Source organism: Acanthisitta chloris, unplaced genomic scaffold (assembly GCF_000695815.1).
Source record: "Acanthisitta chloris isolate BGI_N310 unplaced genomic scaffold, ASM69581v1 scaffold45427, whole genome shotgun sequence".
In the NCBI taxonomy this organism is placed as follows: domain Eukaryota; kingdom Metazoa; phylum Chordata; class Aves; order Passeriformes; family Acanthisittidae; genus Acanthisitta; species Acanthisitta chloris.
In genome coordinates, this window is record NW_008682896.1 from 5,854 (window position 1) to 32,153 (window position 26,300).

A 26,300-nucleotide genomic window follows, 5' to 3' on the forward strand; every position below is an offset into this window, starting at 1 on the left:
TCAGTCTCTGTTTGGAGGAAGCATTTAGGAAATCACAGCTTCTGGCATCAGCTGCAGAGGGAAGTGGAGTGAGTGAGGAACCTTAGCAACATAACTGTATGATATAGGAAGTTTTAAAAAGGCCTATAATCTTGTCCGTGAAGCACCAAAACAAGGGATCGGGTCAGAGCTTTCTAAACAGCCTCTCTGAGCATTTCAGGAGAAAAAAAAAACCAACTTTCCCTGTATACATGTATCTGTTCGCTGCCTTCTACTGACACCTCACTTCTTTCCAAAACCTATTTTAAAAATAAATGCATACATAATAAACATATGCTTGGTAGGGCACCAGCTTGTTTGGAATGAGAGGACAGACCTTTCAGAATCTGGTACAATACATGATGACAATTCAGTGTGAAATACTCGATATCATTGCATATAATAATCAGCAATCTATCTTATTCACCTTTCAGATCAGCTGTTCCACGTGTTGGCCATGCACATGCGTCTCTACAGTATAGACTCTGCATACAATCCCTGGAGAAAACTAACCCAGCCGATGCAGGATAAAAATTCAGAGCAAGTATTTTAATTTACCCAGTATCAGTTTTATCTGGTGAAAGAAACATCCTTACAGAGTGACTTTGGGTGACTTACTGTCTTAATTTAAATTCTCTGGGAGGTAGGCTGAGGAACTTAACATCTAAAAATCTGACATAAAAATCTGACACACGTTTTGAGTTAAAGTTTCAATACCCCTCTTGCAAGCTTAAGCACGTGCATATTGAATGGTGTTGGGTAAATGAATAGGTGCAGTGCTGTTCTTGGTATGGATGCTAGACAAATTTACATTGAGATTAAGTTTGTAAAGAGTTCATAAAAGTTGAGCAGTGATTAATAGCTGCTACAGAAATAACATAAGCTGGCCTAATATTTGTGAGAAATAAGTCGATTTTAAGCTGAAAACTTTCGTCATGCTTATTTTGAACAGACTGTTTACCTGAGTTTGCTTTTAAAACGTTAACCTTAAGTACACAGCTGTACAAGGATTAACAAAACAATAAGTGGAACCATGTATCCGTGTTGTGCAAGGACTTATCTCCCTGCTTGACTTAAGACCTGTCCCTTTTCAGATGCTGCTTTGATGATTAGGAGAAAGGTTTCTTACCTAAAACCAGATTATCATTTTACCTCATAAGAGGAAAACAGTAGATTTTTTTTTAAATTTTTTTTTTTCCTCTTGGCACGTTAAGCATTGTCTTCATACTAAGCTCTAAACTTTGTAGCTTGCAATAGTGTTGAAAGACTGTTTTTAGTGCCTAGCCAGCCATGTGTTTGTCAGCATATCCCTAGGAGCCCGAGGTGAAAAGCATCCTGGGATTTCAGAAACTGATTGGGAATAGTGCTACCACAGTCCTCACTGCAGATTTGGGAGAACTGTTGAAACAGTGGTGCTCACTTCTAGTTCAGAATGTTACTGTTTGTCCTCTTGGACCCAGGTTTCTTTTTGCAATGAATATTAATCATTGCATTAATTAAACTATATTAACGGATTAGTTCATAAACGATTAGCAGAGTGAAGCACCAAGAATTGTACAGCTTGAAAACCTGTGCTATTCCGCATGCGTCCAAAGTGCTCTGGGGTCTGTTTGCCTGTGCTCCTGCCCTGACCTAGATTGAGCAGTGAGACAGGGTTAATAATTTGGTGTATGGTTGGCTGAGTCCTATGAGGCAAAATGAAGATGGTGTTGAGAGGCTGTGGACAGTCGGAATGGCTGTGGGACTGATCACACACATCTCATTTTAGCACTTGAAGAGCTTACTGCCTGTGGAAGCATTTGTTGGCTGAGAGGCCTTGACCTGGTGAAATTCACCATGCGTTGGTCATATTAAGGCTAGATTGCTGCAAGTTAGATTTCATTAGGCAATATCTTGAATCACTTAGAAATGAATGGTACTGTAGGCTGTAATAGAACTCTGCAGGAAGTGTTGCATGTTGGGAATGCATGAGAGCAGTTCTTGTGTTTTCTGCACTGGTTTTCAATATTTCTTGGTAGACTTGATGATACTGGTTTGGCACCAAGTCCTAAATGGTTTACAGGAAGCTCTAACTGAGAGGTCATCCCTTTTGCAGTGAAATAGTTTACTGTTGAGATGCATAGATGCAATCAAGCTGCAATAGTCTTGCTTGCCCTTGGGATGTTTTTCCTACCTTCGTCTGCAGGCCCCAGAATACTGCAAAGGAGGCAATTTGAGGACTTGTTTTTAATGTACAAATTAGAGCATAAAATGAATACCCATAATTATATTTTAGAAATCTGAAGTGGTAGTTTCACTCGAAGATGGCATTCATAGGATTGGTGCATATGATCTAATTGCACACTTAGTCACACAGCCTTCTGAGAAATACAAAATAGCAAAGTTTTTCAGGCACACGAAAGAGTGCTCAGAGCAATTAGGTGATGCACTGCTGTAAACCCAAGAAGAAGAGGATGGTGGAGAAATAATCACTGCAGATTCTAGATGTGAATGGCACTCTGCCATTTGAAGCTAACCAAGTCATCTAAATCATCAGCCTGACTTGCGCATGAGACTTTAAGCAAAGACTTGTAGAAAAAAAAAGTCAGTGAGAGTAAAAGATCTATGTGATTTTATGTGTCTAGGAGGGCTGATCAAAGTAACTTGTAAAGACTCTCACAGAATTGTCCCACTATACTTTCCAAAGCCACTGGTTTTGTCCATTGTCATCTATAACTACCTTGATCTCCCTGTAGTTTAAAACAGCAGCTGAGAGGAAAGACCGGAAGGAGCTTGTGCAGTTGCACCAAGGTAAAGTAGAAATAAGGAAATCTTGAGTAAGAAGATACCCCAACAAGAAGGGCCTAAAATAATGTAAACTGTTTGAAAGCAGAGAGAGGAATAAAAAAAGTAAAGAAATAAAAAATTATATTAAAAAAAACCATTAAAAATACAGCTAAGTCTGACTGTGAATGGTGTAGTGGGTTATTTCTCCTATGCTGTTCATGTTGCAAAATTGAATGCATGCTTGGTCCCACAGGCTGTACTTAAGCAAATTGCTCTTCTAGGGACAGATCTGGTTTCAATGGTGATCAAATAAACAATTATTGTGGTGCAAGGGTGGAATAATAGCTTCTGGCAGGGGGCAGGGAAGGAGCAGCTGGAGCAATAATTACTAAACCGGGATGTGAATTTAATGGACTAGTCCAAAACACCAGAGTTTCAGGAACAGCAAACCTGAAATCAAAAGATAGACATTTTTCTAAAATTCAAATCTCTACAAAGGCTCAATTTTTTGTGTCTGTTTTGACAGTCAAAATATGTCAGCAAAGAATGATTTGATAAACCATTAAGGATCTTTGCAGAAGAAGCACTTGAGGATGGAACTGCGTGATGAACTGAAATGCTGGGTTATTTTTACTGTAGTGTTTTGCTGATGTTTCGTTCTAAGCTCAATTGCCTTGGTGATTGTTTATTGTGTCATACTGGGGCAACAAACTGCAGCACAGGGATAGGAATGAGCAACTGTGCGTGGGAACCTTAGTCACATCTCCATCACAAACTATTGTGAATCAGGGAAAAAAAGGGCTTTTATAGAGATCCTGTGAGGCAAACAGAGGATGGGATGGTGGGACTGTGGGGTTTAGCTGAGGTTTGTGCAAGAGGTGCTATATACATATACGTGCTGCAACAGGATTTCCGTGATCTGTTCAGTAACAGCACAGATCCTACCTGAAGCCACAGTCCCTCAGGGCATATGTCATGGCAGGTAGGCTTTGGGAGTACTTGGTCTTGTTGTTTCTTCCTTCCCCTGTACTGTAGCTCACCATCTTCTTCAGCTGTGCTGATGTAACTTGGGCAGGCTGCAACATCAAGCAACTGATCTGTGTTTTAAAAAGGTTAATTTGAATGAGTTCGGGAACAGGTGACAAGGGACCGCTGGGGGCACAGTGCTAAAAGAGAGTGGGAGTTGCCTAATGTTTGTACTGTCAGTGAATGTGTAATGAGAAAAATGACCTGGTGTAAAATCTGTTGTGACACCGTGAAGAGCAAATATGAAATTGCGATTGTATCCTAGAGTGTAGCCAGAATAAAGAGTAGAATTTTTCTGTCTTATCATGACCATCAGAGGCTGTGTATTAGTTTGACCTCACTGCAGGATTTGTGGTCTGTACTCCTTAGCCTGAAAATTCTGAAGAAAATGCAAATTTGCACTAGTTGATGAAGCCTTTGTTTAGGTATATCTACATTCCTGTGTCTCAGATTTTTTGTATATGACAGTTCAAAGAGGTGTGAGGCTCAAAACTTTTACTTTATTTATTGAATTTCCAATTTCATAATTAGTTAGAGTTGGTGTCAAACAAAAGCTTTTAAGTGTCTCTGGTTGAGAGAAGAGGGAATGAGGAGCATATAGGTAAGGAATGGCCATAAGCAAAAAGCTGCTTGTTTCAGAGTACAGCAGAATTTCCCATTCCTCTGTATCCATTCCCAAGGAAGTGATTCCTGCATAACATCTCTCAGGAGGAGGATGCAGAATACAGAGTTGCTCAGCTGTCAGCTGATAGACAGCTCTGGTATTGGCACAGAGGGAGGTGCAGCCCAGTTACCTTGGGCTGGAGGAGAGGTCAGTTCCACAGAGAAAGCCAAGCAGTGCATTTCTCATTTTTTAGTACGTGTCTACATTGCACTGCGCAGTTTATTTTCACTTCTACCTTCCTTTTTTTAAATGGATACAACATAAAACTGTTACACATTGAAGTCATTTGGTGTTACTCTGGTCTCATCTGCAATTGTACTTGGTTTCTTTTTATTCAGTGCTTCTGTGGCAAAATTATTCGTTAAGTCAGATTTATCAAGCTTTCACATATGCATTGGGGATTAACAGACTGGACAATTTCCATAAAACACATCTTATGAATTCAGTTTGTGTCATAATGAAGAAGTTGCTTAGGCTCTTAACGAATGACAGAGCAGTTTTTAAGTGCTTCATTGTGCTGCAGCACTTGATGTAAACGAAAGCAGCTTATCTAAACCTCTGACATTTAATGTAGCTTTGCTTCTCAGTTCGTATGAACTGAATAAATTAGGCAAGTAATTCCGTTGGTCCTGCATGTGAAAATGAGTTCCTTTATTTGTGATGTTGCCAGTCATGGGCTTCTGTGTTATATATTTCTTAATTTTGGCAGAACTGGTACTTGGCCTAATCGTTACATGACTGTTGAATCATACGGATGTTGATATCTCTGTCAGAAAGAGGTGTTCAGCTACCTGTGATCAGAGGCAATTAGTTTTTGTAATGTTATTCCAAATTACATTTTCCCCCCAAATTTATATAAAAATTAAGTTAAAGGTGAGAAGTAATTTAGGAAGTGTCCATGGTTATAAAGTCACTACTTGATGAGAGTTATCTTAAAATTCAGTATCATAGATCATAAAATAGAACTAGCTGTAAGTAAAAGAATTGGAGAGACTTAGTAAGTTGAGCATCTTCCTTGCCTATATAATTTTGGAAATGAGATTTGGTGGATATGATACAAATTTTTGCTCCCTTTTTCTTTTTTAAATTTCAATACACTGACGTCTAGAATATTTGGGTTTTTGCTTGGGAGGTTCATACATATAAATATGTATGTTTATGTACGTCACAGTATTTTGAAACAATAGTTGTATTAAATGATTGATTAAAGCCAAAGGCATTATAGATAGTGTTTATTCTGTAGCTGTTTGGGTTCATTAATTCAAAAGGACGAGTTAGAGCATGTTTCCTGTGGCTTCATTTTACAAGACCAGTCAGCCATATGACCAAGAGTGTTCTTTTAATCCTCCTCTTGTATGATTGCTTCTGCGTGTTAAAATTTGTATCACAGGTGACTCCTGGCAGTGCCTCCTGTAGAGAGGTCTGAGTTTTCATGAAATCAGTAGCTATGAAGAGAGTCTCCTTCCAAAAACAGCATCATGTTTATGTGCCTCAGAGGTGATGAACTGGTTGAATTTCCAAAGCTATTAGAAGGTGCTAAGGATCTTATGCATCCATCTGCACCCCACACGTGTGGGCAGCCTTTTCCAGTGCACAGTCTGCAAGAGCTCAGTTTGTGGTGTGTGTGTGATGGACAGCACCAAGGGAGAGTTGGTGCCTTCCCAGAGGCATCAGCTTAGCTAATGGAGTAGCCCATGCCAGCTGGATCGGAGGTAGGGTTTGGTGCTATTGGAAGAGAGGCAATAATTGGCTACAACAGTAGTTTACTAACAGTGCTCTGAAAGGGCAGAGCTGAGACAGAGGAGGACTTAACTGTCTCGTTTGTATGTTTCTCTCCTCAGTCACGTTTGGTTTATACAGAAATTGAGCACTTGCTGCAAGGCTTGAGAGAGCCTCCCTGGGAAAGTCTGTGGTCCACAGTGTCTTGCAGAACAGCCCAAAGAAGGAACGTGAGGCTGTGCTTTTAGGGGTTGATCTTAATAAGGACATATGTATGTTTTCAGTACAACTCTCCAGCACTTCATCAGTTGTGGTTTACCTGCAGGACAGTTAAAATTGCTGTAACAAGGCATGACCTGTAACAAAGCTAACCTTGAAACTATAGCAGGGGGATATATTTTGATTGCCTGATATTCTCAGGTGGTTTTTGTGGAGGGCCCAGTGAAGTCCCACATGGTGTAGAGGCCTATAACTGCCCTGAATAAGGGAAGCTCTTAGCAGGAGAGGGAGAATGTTTTTCCTACTGTTTCTGACCAGTGAGAAGAATGACAGGAGAGGAGGAAAAGAAGATGATAAAGCCTAAGGAGTGATAGAAAGAAAATGCCCTTCAGAAGGACAGCATTTCAGTGACATGGCAAAAGGAACTCAGCAGCCTTTGATGCTTTCCTTTGCAACATTAATGTCTGTTTGTAAGTAGCTGGAGAGGACTCTGTTTTGCATGGAGGATTCAGGGTCAGTAAGGCCAGGGCTTCACAGTATAGCTCCTGTAACACAGATAACCAGTCCCAGTATGTGAAAATGGGAAGAAGTATCTGAACAGTACTTCCTCTGTGTGTGGCAGAAGAGGATGGTGACAATGGAGGATGCTATGGCATTGTACCAACAGCTCCTGCTTGAGAGCTCCATTGCACTCTGTATCGGTTAAGGAGGGGAGAATGGTTTTTCACTGTTTATTTGCCATTTGACTCAGCTGTTGAACCTAAAGAATACTGTTGGTTGGAATTTTGTTGGATATTGCTATGCAAAGCTAGAAAAATGCTGCCTCCTATCTGCAAGGTAATGTTATGTAATTCAGTGAACATGGCTAGTTCGAAAGTTTGTAGTATCTCTGTGCTTATTTGCTGTCCTTTTAGCCATATGGGGCTTTGAATAAAGACTCTGTGTAAGGTTACATAATCACACCTGTCATGCCTGCTTGAGCCTTGATTTCCTTACATGAAGGAAAGCAGTACCTTTTCTGAAGTCTCTTGTGTTCCCATGGGAGCAATCCCTGTAACATGAGGGGTTGTTACTGCTGCAGCATGGATACATGTGTACTTGTGAAACGCTGTGCTTCACAAACTGAGGGCATTGGTGCAATGTTCCTTGGCTCTCTACACAGGCATAGTGAGTTCAGGCAGTTTTGAAATGTTGTAAAACGCTTTTAACAAGAGTCAGGTACCCAAATGGTAACTTCCTCATGAGTTCCTACATGAGTAACATTAAATGATTTTAAAATTGAGATCAGTTAATGAATTGTCAGGTATTTGGCTTTCATATGCTTGATATCAAATGTCATACTGTTTAAAATAAAATACAAACTAAAATATGAAAACAGGTTTATAGTATCAGGAGTTATTTTCTTTTGGTTTTCTTTCCAGGCTGATAAGTGAAGAGCTGCCAGAAGTTCCTGTGCTTTACAGAGATGTCTCATCCCTTTTGCTTATCCAGATTTTAACCATGCCTCAACCATTGCACAAAGGTATGTTACAAAAATGTCTGTTTAAATGCTTATGTAGATGAGGCTGCATTCATGATGATTCCCAGGATGGCAAATCATAGCTGCTCTGCTGTGTATTCTAGAATGATGTTTCTGCCTTATCTCCAGAAGGTGGCATTGAACAGAAATTTTTGTTCTGGGTTGACAGGTTTATCTGTGTCCCCTGTCTTTTTACCTTATCAGTCAGCTATTCATTAAAGATACAAGAGCTGAGCAAAAACTATTAAGTATTTCTGCTGAAGGAAACGTGTCCTTTGTTTGACCTTCATCTCTTTGCTTAGAGGGATAGCTCAATACTTCAAGTTGAATGGAGTGCCTAAGGGTGAAAGATTGTAATTTAATTTGAATTTCAGAGTTTAAATTGCAGCAGACTTACATAAGAAGAGGTCATATATGAAGATAATAATTGCTGTAATGCAGCAACTTCAATAGAGACAGCATACAGTATAATTGCGAATAACTATTAAATAGATACTAAAATATCTGATTTTTTTATTACTAAAATCAAAACTGTTCTAAAACCTAAATTTCTTTTCCTATGTAAAAACAGCTGAACTTGGTCCTTCTTGTTAATAGACAGTGTAGGTTCCAGAATAGGGTCTCTGGCTTGATCAGTTATAAATATGCCTTCATTTTAAAATGAGGACAAGCAAAACAAGTATCATTTTACTACTTCACTGACAATGAACAGAACATGTTCTTTGGGATCTGCATGGCAATTTTGATATTTATCGAGTTTTGGTAATTTGTGAATATGTAAATACAGGAACTGTTCTGCTCTTGATGCATACACCTAACTTAGGGAACATAGGAGAAACTCCTTTTCCTTAAGAGCTGTTCAGTCCCCACTAGTGAACGTCCAAATTCAGCTCAAGTGACTGTGGGTTTGTTTTTGCAGTTCAGTGTACATAAAGTAGTAGAATTACTTAGGTTGGAAAAGACTTGTAAGATCATTGAGTCTGAATGTTAAGTACATATTTATGGATTAAGTATGTCCAATAGATTACTAGAAAATGGAAACACCAGGAGAAAAAAATAGCTTTGCACAGGAAGCCTATTGTCAAAAATACCCTTTATTGGAAGGACTTAATAAAATCAGTAAACAAAAGCTGAATGAGACATCTGAAATTCAGGAAAGGGAGTGTTGAAGCTGAAGCACAAAGCAGTGGTCTCTTTGTAGTTAATATTCAAGCATTGAATACCACCTTTTCTGAAAGTCTAACTTACCCTAGAAAAGGCAACACTCAGTTAATAGTAAGGCATCCTGTGGAGAATTCTGTGAAATGCCACATATCAGCAGCACGTTTTGCCTTTGCTCTTAGGCTTACTGTATGTTGCAGTTGAAAGGAAAATGGCAAGTGGCAGAAAGAAGATGAATGTAACCACTTCAAATCTGTGAAGCATTAAATTGGAAATAAATTGTCATTTTTCTTCCTAATTTTTGTTTCATCAAAACGGTTAGGTGGAATAAAAAGTGTCTTTCATGATTCTTTGTCCAGAGGTGTAGAATGAAGTTCACAAAAATAGATCATAACAAATTTGTTTAGAACTTTTGCGATGGTTGTGTAGATCACAGAGTCGAAGGCAATATCATTAATTCTTGGTTGAGGCATAATGAAGGTAAAATGGTTTGTGCATTGTCACGTGACAAGGTCAGTGGTACAAAATCTGCATTTGACCTACTGCTCCCTGAACTGTTCGTGCTGCTTTGGCACTGCTCTGGCCATGGGAGCTGTGGGCTTGGACTGGTATGCAGACAGGAGGTTGATGCCTCTGTGTGTTGACGGGCATTTCAGGTATATTCCTTTAAGAATAGACTTAAGTTTGTGTTGTCAGGTGAGTCTCATCTCTGTGCTGGGCAGGATCGTGGAACAAACTCTCCTGGAAGCTATGCTTAGGCACATGAAAAGCAAAGAGGTGATTGGTAACAATCAACATGACTTTACCAGGGGCAAGTCATGCCTGATGAATTTAGTGGCCTTCTATGATGGGGCCACAGAATTTGTAGATAGGGGCAGAGCAACTGATATCATCTACCTAGACCATCTGTATTACCATCTGTAATACTGCACACAGTTCTGGTGCCCTCAACATAAGAAGGACATGGAACTGTTGGAGCAAGTCCAGAGAAGGCCACGTAGTTGCTAAGAGGACTGGAGCATCTTCCCTATGTGGACAGGCTGAGGGAGTTGGGGCTGTTCAGTCTGGAGAAGAGAAGGTTGCGTGGAGATCTCATAGCAACTTTTTAGTGTCTGAAGGGGCTACTGGGGAGCTGGAGAGGGACTCTGTGTTAGGAACTGCAGTGATAGGACAAGGGATAATGGGTTCAAATTGAAGGAGGGGAAGTTTAGGTTAGATATTAGGAAAAAGCTTTTCCCTGTAAGGATGCTGAGACACTGGTATAGGTTGTCCAGGGAAGTGGTGGCTGCTCCGGCCCTGGCAGTGTTCAAAGTCAGGCTGGATGAGGCCTTGAGCGATCTGGTCTAGTGGAGAGGTGTCCCTGCCCATGGCAGGGGGTTGGGACTACATAATCTGTAAGGTCCATTCCAACCCTTAAAATTCTTTGATTCTATGATTGTGTCCATTCAGGGAACTAGAGCTTTTTGTCAGTTATTACACCTTCTTCATGTTTCTGCTCAAAATATTTTTTTACACAGTGTCTTTTTGAAAACACTGTGAGTGCTCTGTAAGGAGGACTCAAACCTTGTCTCTTGCCCTTCAGATGTAGCACTGGGAATTGCTTTAACTGTCCTATTAACTGTTGGATAGGTGTTCGTATCTTTTTCAATTTGACATCGATTAAAGCAATAAAAATGTCATTACTGTTCAGCCTCTGCATTCAGAGGTGAAAATTGATCTCAGCCCATCAGAAAAAAAAGACAACTACTATGGGAGAAAGTTTGTGGTGGAGGTCAGAGCATTTACAAGCATTTACCAATTTACAGAGATGGGAATGAGGATGATAGTGTGTACCTCCTGTGTATTGTAGGCCGCAAAATAAACATGTTTGAGATACTAAAACCATTTGTGAAACTTTAGTTTCTTTTGACACTGGAACATAGGCAGAGCTTTTATGGGCTTCAGATGCTCAGCATTTTGAAATTGTACAAGTAATCTATATAGGAGTTTCTGGTTCAATTCTGTGGCAGTTGTACAGAGAATGGACAGCAGTCACCCTGTTGTGAACTGGGACTCCCTACAAAACATAGATTTTATTCCTATCTCCTTCCTTACAGAAATAGCCATTGGTGGTGTATGTACAGAAATGGTTTGGTGGTTATCAACACATACCTGTCCTTGTAAATTGAATTCAACACCTCCCACCAATGCTCTCTGCAACGCAATCTGTGCATGTTGAAGAAGTTGTTCAGTTGAAGCTGGACATTCTTCTTTGTTAGCATGAATTAGAAAAACTTATTTTCCCAGCACCTGACTTGGGATTCCCCTATCCAGGTTTGTGGAAGTGCAGAGTGTTTGTAGCTTCTAGTGATTTCAGTTTCTACATTGCATTGCATGTAAAAAATCCCATGCTGTCACAGAGTATTTGGGAATGGGGGTCTGGGTGTAAAGGAGTGAGCCTGAGGCTCTTAGGTCTGTGGGCCAGCAGGGGCCTGGTGCTGTGCCTGTTGCCATGTGTGCAGGGAAGGGTGTTTGCCATCAGGCACAGTGCTGCTCTGACTGCTCTTGAGAGATCATGGCTTGGGAGTGCTGCATGTGTTCCAGTCTGAAAGCTGCTGTTGGGAGTTTGGCTCAGCCTCCACGGACTGTGGGAAAGGTTTAGGCATGTAACACCTAAATTCAAACCCTTTTTGCTGTAATTCTGATGAGGCCTAGATGCTGAGGAATCTGACCTGGGTGTTCTGACACATTGTTTTTTTATAAAGTTTCAATGACGTGCAACAAAAATGCAGCAAGCAGAGCTCAGGCAAGCAACTAGCACTTTTCCTTTAATGATTGGATGAGGATCTTGACTAAATATAGAATGGATGTAATCAACTTGAATAGTATCCAGTCTGAATGTGGAAACTGAAATATTTATCTGTATTCTGAATTTTAATATACATTTCATGGATTATCTGAATTTCAGTGTGCTGTCTCCCTTTGTTCTGAAGTTATTTTTTTCAAATGACAGTTCAAGTTTTAGGTCAAGAAGATTGTTTTTCAAAGGTTATTTAGACAAAGATATCCTTCTGAATTCACTAAAAAATAAGGCACTCTGTCCTTAATTTTGCATCTGGTTCACTTTGTGGATTCCTTCTGTAGTCACTGCCTGCCAGGGAATGTCATCTAATTTGATATTGAAATTAGAAGATGCATATTGATAGTAATACACTTACTTATCTTCATATTTCTTGCATTAATGTTAAAATTAGAGTTCTAGAAGTGTTTCTTGTATAAACTTTACTTTTAAGGTGGTTGGTTAATGTATATAATGGGATGGGATGCTGTGAAGTAATTTGGTTCCAAAAAGTCTTAAAAATAAGAACCTTAAAATGTTTCTCAAATTAATTCAAAAATAAGTACAAAAGTTCTGGACTAACCTGTTTTGATCGTAATAATACTTTTATACTGTCACATTATCAGGTTAAGTTTTTTCTGTACAAACACAGAAGTCCTAACTGCAGTTTAGTGCAGAACTTTGCACAGTAGTTTACTCCACAGCATGCAGACATAGTAGGTAACCTCTAGAATGATGAAATTGAAAAGATGATGTAGCACAAGCACAGGCTGCAGCAGGAAGGCAGCAGGAAAGCAGCACGCAGCCCCCACACGCACTGCAGAAAGGCAGATCAGGCTGCTTCTTTGCAGTAGACAAGAATGTAACAGCTCTAGTCTTATGACTACCTTACACCTGTCAAACATTTGGCATTTGTAATGAAATGATAATTGATTGTCGGTTTTTGGTATGTCTCCCATGGGATGTTTTTGTGACTCATCAGACAGCATGCTGCCTCTGAGCTGCTCCTGAGACATTCTCCTGGAAAAAGAAAAGATTAAGTTTGTTTGTGCAGGAGTCAGGACTTAAGGGTCCCCCAGATGTAGGAGTGTGGGGGTTTTGTCAAATTCTGGATTCTCCAAGACTGTAATTCATAGTCATCTATGAGTCATATACATTCAAGTAAACAGAAGAACATTCATTTCCTGTCATTTCCCACGGTGCCAAGGGGCTGCAGAGGTGAATGCAGGAGGTGAGTGGAGTAAGGTAGTGGGTGGGGACAATGTGTCACATTCTACCAACCGGGATGACTAAGGTGGACAGGACCACCTTTACTTAACCCGGAAAAGGGACACATAAAAATTATGTGTGTTTGATCAATAGCTTTAACAACATAATATGCACTAGATATATTTCTGTTGGATAGAATAATTAGCACTAAGCTGGGCATGGGGACAAGGAGCAACTATGTTTAACAAAAATCAGATTTTAAAAAAATGCAGTAGTTGTATGAGGTGCAAAGACACCTAGTGTTGAGCGCTGTGAGCCATGTGAGGAGAGCAGAACTACCACAGGATGCAGCAGCTGTGGCAGTTGGTGCCTGTTGACCAGTGGTCTGGCTTTGCTGCTGTAGCTGCAGTGGTTTTAATTCATGTTTTCACAGGGTAAAATTGATTCTTATCGCTTGTACCTGATATTGGGGATAGAACTCACGACTTGAGGTCAGTTCTGGCTACAATTATAGGCTGTAACTCAGACTGAAGGGGCAGTTCTTACAGTTCTCTGAGTGCATGTGGTTTAATCTTGTAAGTTGCAGTCCCAGAAAACTCCCTGAAAGCTTGCCCACTCTTATTCCTCAGGAGGAGGGTTGCTGAGAAAATGGAAGTTTTAGCAGAGGCAAAAATAAGGGCCTAGACATCTAGTGGGATCTGGTGAGTTCTCCTTTTGGGGAAATGTAGTGGGGAAACATCATATTTCTGCCTGCTCTAGAATGGGGGGATGAAGCATAGCAGCATTTGTTGTCATGTTTGACATAAGCTTCATAAGATGATAATACAGAAAAAAGTACCCTTTTAATTATATAATAATGAACAATCTTTTAGGTGATTAAATTGTGCTTATTGTTTATATTCAATGACAGAAAAAAGTTTCGAAATCCATGTCTGTGCTGATTTGTAAACACTTGTCACATTAGCAAGCAATTGTTAGTTCACAGATTTAATTATGTACTCAAGCCCTAGCTGTGTGTGTTTTAGAATACAGTGGTGGGTTTGATATTAGATACAAGAAGGGAGAAGCTAGGAGTTTCACTTCCCTTCTCTCGTCTCATTTTCACATATGAGGCTTGTGTAAGTCCTTTGGGAAGAAAGAATGAATTTAACCTAGTTTTTGTGAGGTGCTTATGTAAATAAAATTGTTTCGCGTGACTTCAAAGCCTGAGAGGACTTCTTAAAACACTGATTTTTACCTGCATTGTTTTAGATGATATATGTTAGTTATGTCTGTTCTTAAGGAATGGCGTAAGTGATGATAGAACCTTCTTTGATCTGCTTAGATTTAAAAACAAAATAGATAATTGGGGATGGGAAAAACAACCTAAAGTGAAGAGGCAAAAAAGGACTGCTACCATACCTTCATTTCAGAGAATGATTGATTTTTTTTCCTGTTCTGTTTTTAGGAAGTCTTATTTTGCTTCTGTTGCTAGCTTCCCCCAAAAGACTTCAAAGCCTGTCTGTAGGAGATAATAATCCTTGAGGTATTATAAAAATTGTAAATATCTTTAAAAATAAGTTCTAAAATGACCGTCTGCCTTTTGTCCTCCTCCTGTGTGTACATTAGGTCTAGTAAATAGGTATTCACTTAAGAGTGTTTTGCAGTCTTGTATGGCTGGATCCATGTCTGGAAGTGAAGGCTCAGAAGCTGAATATGCTAAATGTCCTTCTTGCGGTGGTTTCTTTGGGAGTTTAACTCTTGCAGTATTTGTATGAATGTAACTTACCCCAGAGGGGCACCAGAAGAGATGGTAGGATATGCATTTGCTTGCATCTGCAGCAATCAGTAGCTTAACTTGATGTAACCTTTGAACAAAACAGAACTTTTTAGTATCACCAGGTCACCAGAAGGAAGTCACTCCTGGTCAGGATTAAGATGAACATATTGAGCAATGGAAAATTACGTGACCTGTACTTGTTCTGTTCACTGTGACTGCCAAGTAATTTCTGAAAGCTATTGAATATAGTTATATGCTGGTTTGGTTTTTTGGGGGGGGTTGTTCTTTTTGTATAGCACTTGCTTTTCATTTGAGAAACATAATTTCATAGAATCATAGAATCAACCTGGTCAGAAGAGACCTCAAATGTCATCGAGTCCAACCCCACCACTATCACTAGACCATGGCATCAAGTTCCACATCCAGTCTCATCTTGAAAACCTCCAGGGATGGTGAATCCACCACCTCCCCAGGCAGCCCATTCTAATGTCTGACTACTCTCTCTGCTCTGTAATCATTATATTTGCTAAAAATTGCTTTCTTTGTTTTACAGAACACTTCACCTGCATTGTAAAAGTGCTGTTCACTTTACTGTATACTCAAGCCTTGGCAGCACTTTCTGTTAAATGCAGTGCTGAAGATAGGATGGCATGGAAAGAGTCAGGAGCTCTCAAAAAGGTTGGTTAATTTATTAAAACACATTTTGCTTATGTTTTTCTAGTAGGAATGGAACAGGTATTTCAGATTTGCATGTAATAATTTGCTTCTTCACAGAAATCCAGTATTTTGTTTCTGTGTGTGTAGTTTTTTTGTTAAGCGACTCTCAAGTGATGTATTACTTAGCAGTTTAATGAGCACTGAGGACCAGCCAGCAGTAATCACAGAGCTCCCTGTTCCTCTCTCCCAGCCCTTTGGCAGTCCTTCTCTTCTTGAGCCTATCCAGAGTCCTCATGCATGTCACAAGGGAAGCTGGTTTTTAGCTTAGGGATACAAGTTCTTTGTTTAAAGTTTCTTGAAGCCCAAAGGGTTAAAAATGTGTACTTCAGGTTGGCTTTTTCATATGTGCTGGTGAGACCTGTTGATTCGGGGATGACTACAAAGATCACACCTTATTTAACTTTCGTCTGTGAATGCCAAGTGAATCTGTTTTGGTTTGGTACTCCAGACATTAAACATGGGCCGAAGACTTTCCTCTATATTCATGTCAAATGATCAAACAACATGACTTTTTATTTCTCAGCAGAGCTGAGAGGTGCATATTGTCCTTTGGAAACCCAACTTCACTCTGTGTCTTTGCAAGGTCTCTTGCAGTTTTAAAGTGTGTTGCCTTCTGGCTCTTTGTTATGAGCATGAACAGCAAGTTTGCCTTCCCAATGCTGAATAGTGAAGACTCCATCTAAAACTGATAATGAAAATTGATGTCAAAATGCACTAATAAAACCAACTGATGAATTATATACATTATTATGTGCTGACGTCCATCTAGTCACTTTAGAGTTCTTTTTAAAGAATCCCAGTAATCTTCCCCTCCCTTATGGATTATTGTGCTGTTGATACACTAACAGAACTCAAAATTCATATCCAGTCGTCTTTTTGTGTTGATCAAAAGGAAATGCTCCTGTAAAAGTAACTGCAGTGAAGTAAATTTTATCCTTTTCATGACCAGTGCTGTTAGGATTTCTTTTCTTCTCATTTTCAGAATACATCCAGTGGAGAAAACTCTTGGGAAGTATTGCTGGGTCATGTGATTAGTGAGCTGTCTAAGGGGAAGATCTATGAAGAAGGAGAGACTGAAGAATTAGCAGTGGTATTGGCAAATCTCTTGAGAATTTTTCCAGCATGTCCCCTTGAAGTTTTTTGGCCTCGTTGTTATAATGATTTTTCTCTGATCTTGCTAAAGACTTGCAGTACAACTCTTTATTTTCTAGATCAAAGCATATCCCTTTGGGACAGTTTGCCGGTGCAAATCTTTCTTTTAATAATATCGGATGTGGCCAGTGCTGTGTTGAGAAAGTTATTGACAAATACATCTTATAATTATGGGGGTTTAATCATGTGTATGAAAGACCTTTCAGAAACTTGGAAAAATGAATATTTAAGCAGGAAACCCATTTGTTGAGGGGGAAAAGAAAACCTACAGAGGTCTTTCAGATTATTAGTGAAATGCTGGCCTTTGGAATGTATCTTTGATGCTGTCATTTGTATAATAAGCTTAAAATATTTGGTTCATATTGAAGTTTCTTACCTAAGAGATAACTTAACTGGGACAGAATTTAGTAATTGCTTCCTCCCCTGCAGGTAAATCCTGATTCTGTAGAGTGCTATCTGCAGCAGTTCTGCCTGCCTTTCCTCAGGATCACAAGCCTTCTTCAACACCATCTCTTTGGAGGGGATTTGCCTAGTTGTCAGGTATGGAATGAGAAGGCCAAGCTCAAATGTTTCCACTGAAAAGCTAGAGGTTACAAATTACACATTTAAGGTGTCTTTTTCATGGCATGTATTTTATATACTAAGATTTTTCTAAAATCAGATTTTATGGCACTGCTCTGCAGCATAGTTTGTCTTCTATAAATTTGTTTTCAATACAGTTTAAAAAATCCCAGTGTTCTTAAACTTCAGCAAATTCATGCTTATTTTACTAGGTCATAGGTTCTTGCCTTGTAAAATACCAACATACTTCAAAACTCCTCCAGCATTTGCAGAGAAGGCATAATTTACACACAGAATGGAATTGAGTTCTGATTTTGCTTAATGCCTGTTAGTACTTGGACTTCATTCTCAGAGACTTTGCATCAGCAGACAATTGTGTTTAAGTTCCATGACTAATTTAAATAGAGTTTGCTGCAGGTCAGCTCCCTCATTTCCTTGCCTCAACATCATCTCATCTGTAAAACAGCTACAAGACAGTTTGGTGTGCTAAACAGAAAGAAAATGATTGTGGAGTTTGAGGCTTTCCTGTTTTGTGGGCTTTTTTGGATTTGTGGGTTTGTGTGGGTTTTGTGTTTTGGTTTTTTGTGGGTTTGTTTTTTTTGCTGACCATCTTTCTTGTGTTTCAAGAGTTGATTTTGAGGTGCTCTGGAAGAAAATTGAACCTTTCCTGTGTCTCTGAACATGATAATTAGCATCTTAGTACTAGAATATATTTACCTTTTTATTTGAAATAGATTTTTTTTTTTTAATAAGCTAATTAAAAATTCAGAGTGTAGGTATTAATCTAAAGCTCTCTGATTTCATACCTAAAAAGGAAGATGAAGAATTCACAGTCCTTGCAAGCTGCCTGGGTCTATTACCATCTTTTCAGTCAGCTCATCAGTTCACCAGTGCCTCTTGTCTCGATTGGCCAGTGCCAGCGTTTGACATGATATCACAGTGGTGCTCAGAATTGGCTTCATTTGCAGACAGACACCCGGATCAAGTGAAGGTATGTAGCAAAATTACTTCTTCCAAAGAAGTCTTGATATGGAAGGAGCTGTTCATTGCTTGATTCATTATGCATATGTACTGTTTTTTGGGTAAGGGTCTGAGAATGTAACTTTTGAATGAGAGAGAAATTGGAATGAGAAACATTAGTTGGTGGATGCGGGTTGGGTTGGCTAAAATCTGTGATTCAGTGAAATCAGGGATAAGAAACCCAATCAGGTGCTGGAGAATGAAAAAAGAAACACTATCTTTACATGATACCAAGTGTGCCTGTATCATCTGCACCTGTAGCCTACCAAGGGCATGTAATAGAAACTTTGTCTTTTAAGAAAGTATGTATCAGAACTTTGTCTTGCCTGTTAGACATTGTTCATATTTTTGAGCATCTTCACTTGCAGTACTGAAAAAGATCAGAAGGATAAAAGCTGTTTAATAATTGACTAATAAAATATGATACATTTTCTCTGAAGGTTAAAGAAACAATACTATGACTTGAGTCAGTGCAACCGGAATAATCAGTTGAGAAATGGAAATATTTCAATATTAGTGCATTGTTTTTATGACAAAGTTGCATCTCAACCAGTCATGTTCCCCTCTCCTAAGTTTATGGTGTCAGAGGCAAGCCAGAAGCACCTGTGAAAACTTGAATACTCAAATTAATCTCAAAATACAGTTGCTGCCAATCTGATAGACATCTGAGATAGACTGCAGTGAAACTGATAGCATTCTTTCCATGATTGAAAAAGGAACCAGGTACAAATGCAATATTCCTTTTTTTTTTCTGAGGTCATGCACTGTCCAAAAAAATTTTATACCTTGCAAGATGATCCCATCTGACCACTATGCCCATCGATTATAACCCCAGTAAAAAGGACTGTGTTGAAGGAAAGCACATTACTATTTAAAAAAAACCAACCCCATATAACAACCAACCAACCAAAAAAACCCATAAAATTGGACACTGTTTTTAAGAGCAAATGAGAAGACCTAGGCTTTCACAGCAGTATTTACTTAGTGCTTGTTTTGAAAGTTTTAGTCTAAATTTCAGCTAGGAGACAGCTTTCACAGTCAGTGCTAGGGTTTGGCATGTGGATATTGTCAAGATAACGTAGTGTAGTGCATGGGAGTCTTCCCTGTGCATCACTCCTAATCCTCTTGTTTTAGCTATGAAGACTTTTGCACTTGAAATGTGTCATATTTAGAAAACATTCTTGGGAAAAGACTAGTGCCCATTTCACACCCATCCAACAGAATGACATGTGACTGCAGCTGGGGAAGGGTGTTCAGGAGCAGGTGATGATTGCAGGGTGACTTTTGACTTCTAAATTTGTGAAATGCAAAAGAAATGAGATATTTTTAAACTGCGTACTTCTTTTCTTTGGTATTGTCATTTCTTATGAAATAGAAATGCTTAAATGAATGCACAGAACTGATCCAATGTTCTTACATTATTTGTAGGCTTTGCTTATCCAGGAGCCGAAGTGGGACTTGCCACACCTCCTTCAGTTGCCTGAGAATTATAATACCATTTTTCAGTATTACCACAGAAAGACTTGTAGCGTTTGTACCAAGGTTCCTAAAGATCCTGCTGTTTGTTTAGTTTGTGGTACTTTTGTATGCTTGAAAGGACTATGCTGCAAACAACAGAGTTACTGTGAATGTGTACTGGTAAGAGAGGAATTAATTCAAATTCTGTAATGGATTCTTGCACTCATTAACAGTTTTTAATTTCATTGCTCGGTTTTGATGGTTTTCTCTTCAAAATGTGTTTGTATAGTCATAGAATAGTCTGGGTTGGAAGGGGCCTTAAGGGTCATCTGATCTACCCCTCAGTGATAAAATTTAGTGTTTATTTCTGGTAGATAAACCTAGACTGGAGTCTGGAAAGCAATTTACTTGCACAGCAGTTAGAAAGGCTATGGCCTTTTTAGGCCATAGCCTATTTCACTCTTCTGTGAAGGCCATAGCCTATTTCACCTTTCTGTGAAAGTCTTACACACAATGGAAATTGGTTTAGATTCTGATATTTTGTATATTTTAATTCTCCTATGCTTTGTTTCCTTGCTTTCTGTGTACATAGAATATCAGTGTGTGGTTGGGTTGAATGCTGTCTGATATACCTGACCACCTGCTAGTGATCTACAGGCCAGAACTAGATAAGTGTAGGTTTAAGGTCTTTCTCCAGCAGCAAAGTTTTCTAGTCAGCATATATTTAAATTCTTTCAGGAGCCCGAGATGGACAACATCTAGTTGAGGAATTTGTTGGAGAGATGTTCTGAAATGGGGCTTAAAATCAAACCCGTAGAAATGTCCATTTTGAAATTGTTTGTACTCACCTTTCTCTCTCATAGTGCTAATACGGTGGGAGAATAAGGGGTGGGCAAAATTTAAAATACGATTTACAGTTATATTTAAGGTGTCAAGCTTCATGGAAATGGAAAGTTATGGAAAAAAATTTAAAATCTGTGTCATTAATTAAATGTTATTCTAGTTGATGGGATTATAGCTTCTCATTGTAATAAAACTATATAGGAAGAGGACTTTTTTTTTAAATTGCCAACAGAAATTGATGAATAGAGATCATGCTATTCATAGAGATGAATGATATTGAGCAAAGCAAGAACTGTTAAAAAAATTATTTTTTACTAGATCTGTAGAGCCATAGACTAGACCTGTGGAATATATTAGGTAATGTTGTACAGTTTTTTCTAGAATCACCAAATCAAAATAATGTAGGGAATATTTTTGGTCATTGTTGTGATTCAGTTTTTACATGATAAGAAATACCCTCCCTTTTTGAGTAGGGAACTGTGTTTTTATGCAGGTGTTGTTATGGCAGCACAAGACACTGAATGCTAGTTTGGATGGAGAATTTTGGGGCAGGATATCCTTTTCCAAACTGTTTCATAGTAAATAATATGTGCAAGTTACTTCAAGCAAAACTAAGTACTGTTTATTAAGTTCTTTGTGTTATAAAGTTGACAGACACTTACAGAATCTTTTCACTTTTGCCTTTCTATACCCATAATATTACAGCATTCTCAAAACTGTGGAGCTGGGACAGGAATATTCCTTTTGATTAATGCATCTGTAATCATCATCATACGAGGCCATCGGTTCTGCCTTTGGGGTTCTGTTTATCTGGATGCACATGGTGAAGAAGACAGAGATCTTAGGTAATGTTTTCATTACAAATATGTTTCATGGTTGCTATCTCTGTGTAGGTCAACTTTGTCATGTAACATGCAATAACAGATAGTATTAGGTTTCTTCCTTCCTGCTGTGGAAAAGTGGAAAGTGCCCATTTACTGCAAGTTGGACAGACTTGTTTTCTTTTGGCTTTTTTGGGCTTTTTTGGCCCAAAGGTGGTATAATCATGATCATTGAGGTACACACACCAGCCACCCAACAGACTGATTCCTGTGTTGCCATTCTCAATGCTGGACAATTCTGAGTGTTGCATTGGGAAAAACTTATTTCCCAAAGTTGTTGTTTGGTCTTTAATCAAACAGTGCGGTTGGGTTCCAGTGCAGGGAGGGAGTGTAACTTCCAAGCTACACATGGCTGAGAGAACAAGACGTTTTCTGGATTCTGCTGGCAACGCAGGTGGAAGGGAAGTCCCAGCAGATATCCTCTTAAAAACCAAGCTGAAAGCCCCTCACCAATAAACATTCATGCTGCTTCTGCAAAAAAGGCTCTATGACTATCATGTGTTGATTATATAATGAAGCAACTTTCCATTTATTTGGCATATTAACCTTTTCTTTTCTTCTCCTTTCTCTCCAGGCGTGGTAAACCTCTCTACATATGCAAGGAAAGATACAAAGTGCTTGAGCAGCAGTGGGTGTCTCATACTTTTGATCATATCAATAAGAGATGGGGGCCACATTATAATGGCTTGTAAATCATCATCATCCACACATCGGTCACTGCTGTTACCATGAATGAATGCATCCTGACTGACAATAGCTTTAACTGAAGGGGAGTTTAGCTCTTTGGCTCGGGGTGGACTGGGGTACGGGCATAAAAGGGAAATGGAACTTTGTCAACATGTGAAATCTTTGCAAAATGAGCTGTTGTTCCTACTACAGAATGATACAATACTGAAATTAAATCCTCAAAATGGTGTGAGCAATCTGATTGCACTCAGTAGTCCCATTTTTCTTGTGTTTTTTTTTTTTTTTTAAAAGCCCATTATTGTTAAGAAGCACAAGTTTTACTTACAGTTGTTTAGAGGCTCCAGAGGTAGCTGTCAGGTTTTTATTTTTCTCTGCATGGAGTTGAGTTTTTAGCAGTTCTTGCTGAAACAGCGTATATGTCTACTACATCTACTAAATATGTCGGATAAAATTTCTTTGCCTTTTTTGTGTTGGTTTGAGGTTTTTGCTTGATACGCATTTGTAATTAGACAGGTTTGTCAAATGATTGTGAGACTGCATGGGGACAATTGGTCTGAAAGTTGAATTTTAAAGAGTATTTCATTTGTGAGAGGTCTGTTGAAATATTTCAGGCATTACTGAAAGCTTATACATTCTCAGGAACTTCATAAATTTTTTCTCCATAAATAAGTGAAATAGCTGTAAATTAGGTATCTTACTGCTCTTAATGTAATCCAGAAAACTCATTCTGTCTTCATTTTTTTCCAGGAAGGAGATTTTTTTTTTCCACATCAATTGAATAAATTCTTAGTGATAACACATACAGAAATTGCTGTATGTAGAGAATTTGTATGGTGTCCAGCACAGCAGATCCCAGTTACAAGCATAGCAACCATATACCTGCCTGTCATTTCAAACCAGATATGTGTGTCAGAATGATTGGATTGGGAATGTGCAGGCTGTTCTGAAAATGAGATATAATTTTGTATCTTTACTGTTATTTCAGGAGGTTCTTCTATATTCTATTTGTTAAAAGTAATCACTGTTCTTTCTGCTTGGTTTCCTTAAAAGGAAAAAAAGCGAAAAAATCAGCAGAGGTAGCCTAGATGAACAAGCAATGCATGTGCAGCCTCACTAGATGGATGCCAAAACAGTTTATGCTTAGAGGACTAAAAAGTTCATGAGAACAGTCATGACTGGGCTAAACCCCACAGTGTAAGTAGGTAGGAAAGATTATAGTTCAAATACTGGTATGTAATATATTGCTACTAAGGTTTTTCACAAGTGTCAGACATTTGTTGGCTATTTCATACAGTACTACCAAGCAGTTCCTGGTAGTTTTGATTTTCATAGCTTGCGTGTAAAATAAAATTTATATGTGTAAAATAAAAGCATCTGATGATAAAACCACATATACAAAGAAAACAGTTCCCCAGTGGAAGTCATTATCTAGTGAAAAGTGTATAGGGGAAATAAAATGACTGTATAGCAATCAAGAACAGACCGAAGGAAAAGTAAGTAAATACAATGAGACTTTCTGGATATCTGCAATTCACAAAACCCTTCATTAAAGGATGCTGGTTTTTATACATACATATAAATATATATATATTTCAAAAGTATTACAGTACTTCTGTAAGGTTAGAATTACTCTGTTTCACCAACTGAATGGCTGTGTCTTTTCCAAACTATTCCTTTTTTGATACTGTATTATAAGTTCTGCCTGTAATATTTTTGCATTGCTCATTATGAATATCGGGCCATTTTGTAAGTGTGGTTAAAGAGCAAAAAGGTTCTTTACATCGCCAGCATAACATTATTACAGGGCTCATGAACTTGAGTAATCTGTAGTTTGAAGCTCCAATGCTGTATTTACAAAAGATAATGTATCCAGAATTTGATTACTGTGTTTTATTTAAAATGGAATGTTCTCTGGTTGTGCATATGGATGTGAAGTAAAACTATTAGCCTTAACTTTAACATTTGGGTATTTCATAGTGTTTATTTTGGTACTGGTGAATTAGTCACCAGTCAATTTAAAAACAACAACAACAAATTACTTGGTTGAAAAATTGTACTTGAATATCCTTGCATGCTGCTAAACAAGAATTTTTATTTCCCCCATAACTTTTTTAATCCTACTTTATTAAGCTAACCTTGAAAAATAACAGGTCCAAACTAGAGTGGCGTGTGTGTGTTACTCAAATGTTCTGGTGTGATACCCTGTATGAATGATCATTTAAGTACAGTACATTACTGTAGAATCTAAATCAATCTTTATAACACATCAGAAGAGTATAAACTAGGAATACAGTAATTGGCATTGTAAGATATGTTAATAAAAGTCTACTGTCAATCTGTGTGTTGGTGACATCTTTTCTGTCTACCCCAGTCATCCAAAATGTAATCATTACTGAATTCCTCCCCATAGCTAGGCAGTTATTTACCATGTTAAAAGCTTATGCATGCTGAGTACTTCGCATAGAGAGCAAACCTGGTCTGTGTTTTAATTTGTTACTTACACACAGTCATGTATTTTGTATTAGTAATTTGGATTATTTTACTCATAACTATACCACCTAAAGTTGTGCTTCATTTTATGGCAGCTTTTACAGCATTGCTGATGCAAACTGCTAGGATTAAAATGCTGAGTTGAGAAACTGTACTTCTGGGAAAACTGTGCTTGATCTTTTCTGTCAAATCTGTTTCTGGAATAATTACAACTTCAATTTGATGAATGTATATATTTATGTATTAAATTCTTCTTTTTCTTTTGACCTTTGAGAAATTTGGTGGAACAGTCTTCTTTTGACCTTGACTTTTAGATAATGGCCTCTTTTTTTTCTTTAGCGGTGGCCAGAAATTGTCAGTGACTATTTTTGTCATCACCTCTGCAATAGGAATCTTGCATAACTCACAGTATTTCACAAGCAAATGACATTTTTCTTTTAAAAACAGGATCTTTTCCTTCAGTATCAAACGAATCTAATTCTTCAATTCAGAATCCCACAAGATCAGTTTGTGCTGTGTGTATAACTGCCAGAGGAGACTGAGTTTTGTGCTGATCTGGATATGATTTAGATCTAATTTCCATAATTTGTACTTTCTTAGCACTAATACAATTCAGGAGATTTAATGCCATATGCTTCAAATATGGTGATTCTTTGAAATACTACTGAGAAAGCAAAACTGAATCTTGTTAAATAATGATAATTTCAAAGAGCTAATCTTACTGCCCTAAAACATGATTTTTGCAACGTGTGCGTTCACACAGTACAGGAAAACGTGGGGGAAAAAAATCCCACACTTTGAAAAGCATATTACATTGGGCTCTGAGTTCGAGTTAAAATGTCTGAAAATGAGCTTTCATTGAAGTACCATTACTTGGAAAGCCATTTCCTGTAAGTTATTTGATGCAGAGCAGGCTGGTCTCAGTGTGTGAAAACAGAGCTGCTTCCATGGAAACCCCTCACATCATCCAATCATTTACTACCCAGTAAACAACTATCCCTTGTATGTGCTACATGGATGCTAAACATTTCCACTGAGTAAGGAAACACACATTTTAAGGACCGAACCTAATATTTTTTTCCTTCTGCTACCTGCTGTCATGGAGCAGGAATTTCCTGGGAGAAAACTAGTTCTTTTTGAAAAATCAAACTCCCTCAGTGAAGTTCTTTATGCTGACCATAATGTCTGTGTTAACTGAGCTACTGGAATTGCTTGCATCACCTGTTGTCTAATACATTTCCCATCACAGGACTGCTTTTGACTTGTTACTACTACATTTTTTAGCAGTTCTGGCTGAGAATGATTGTGCTGGGCTTAGTCCTCATGGCTGCATTTGGGGTTTTAACTGGTTTTAAAAGAAAAATGCAAGATACCTTTCAGAGGTTAAAACTGGAAATAAACCCAACCAAGTATTCTCATTCCCGACACTGAGAAAAACTATTTTTAAAATATTTACTGTCCCTGTGCTTTGGCCTTAAATCTGTTGACCAAATGTGTATGGGTCACATTTTAACATAGAACACAGCTGTGTACTGAAGCATTTGACAAACCAGAACAACATGTTCTCAGGGATTACTTGTAAGTACTGGCAAATACCTAAAGCAGATAATGAG

General features: G+C 38.4%; 1 protein-coding gene across 1 annotated transcript; it reads left to right on the forward strand.

Annotated features, from left to right (window-relative positions):
* The first annotated feature begins 481 nt into the window (after positions 1–481).
* On the forward strand, positions 482–22,648 carry LOC103806008 (E3 ubiquitin-protein ligase UBR3-like). Its single transcript, XM_009078678.1, is given in 9 exon segments — positions 482–558; positions 7,834–7,934; positions 15,432–15,556; positions 16,578–16,682; positions 17,156–17,287; positions 18,123–18,299; positions 19,757–19,966; positions 21,335–21,474; positions 22,085–22,648. Coding segments are annotated over 9 exon segments (1,185 nt in total). The 3' UTR covers positions 22,203–22,648.
* Positions 22,649–26,300: the final 3,652 nt, after the last annotated feature.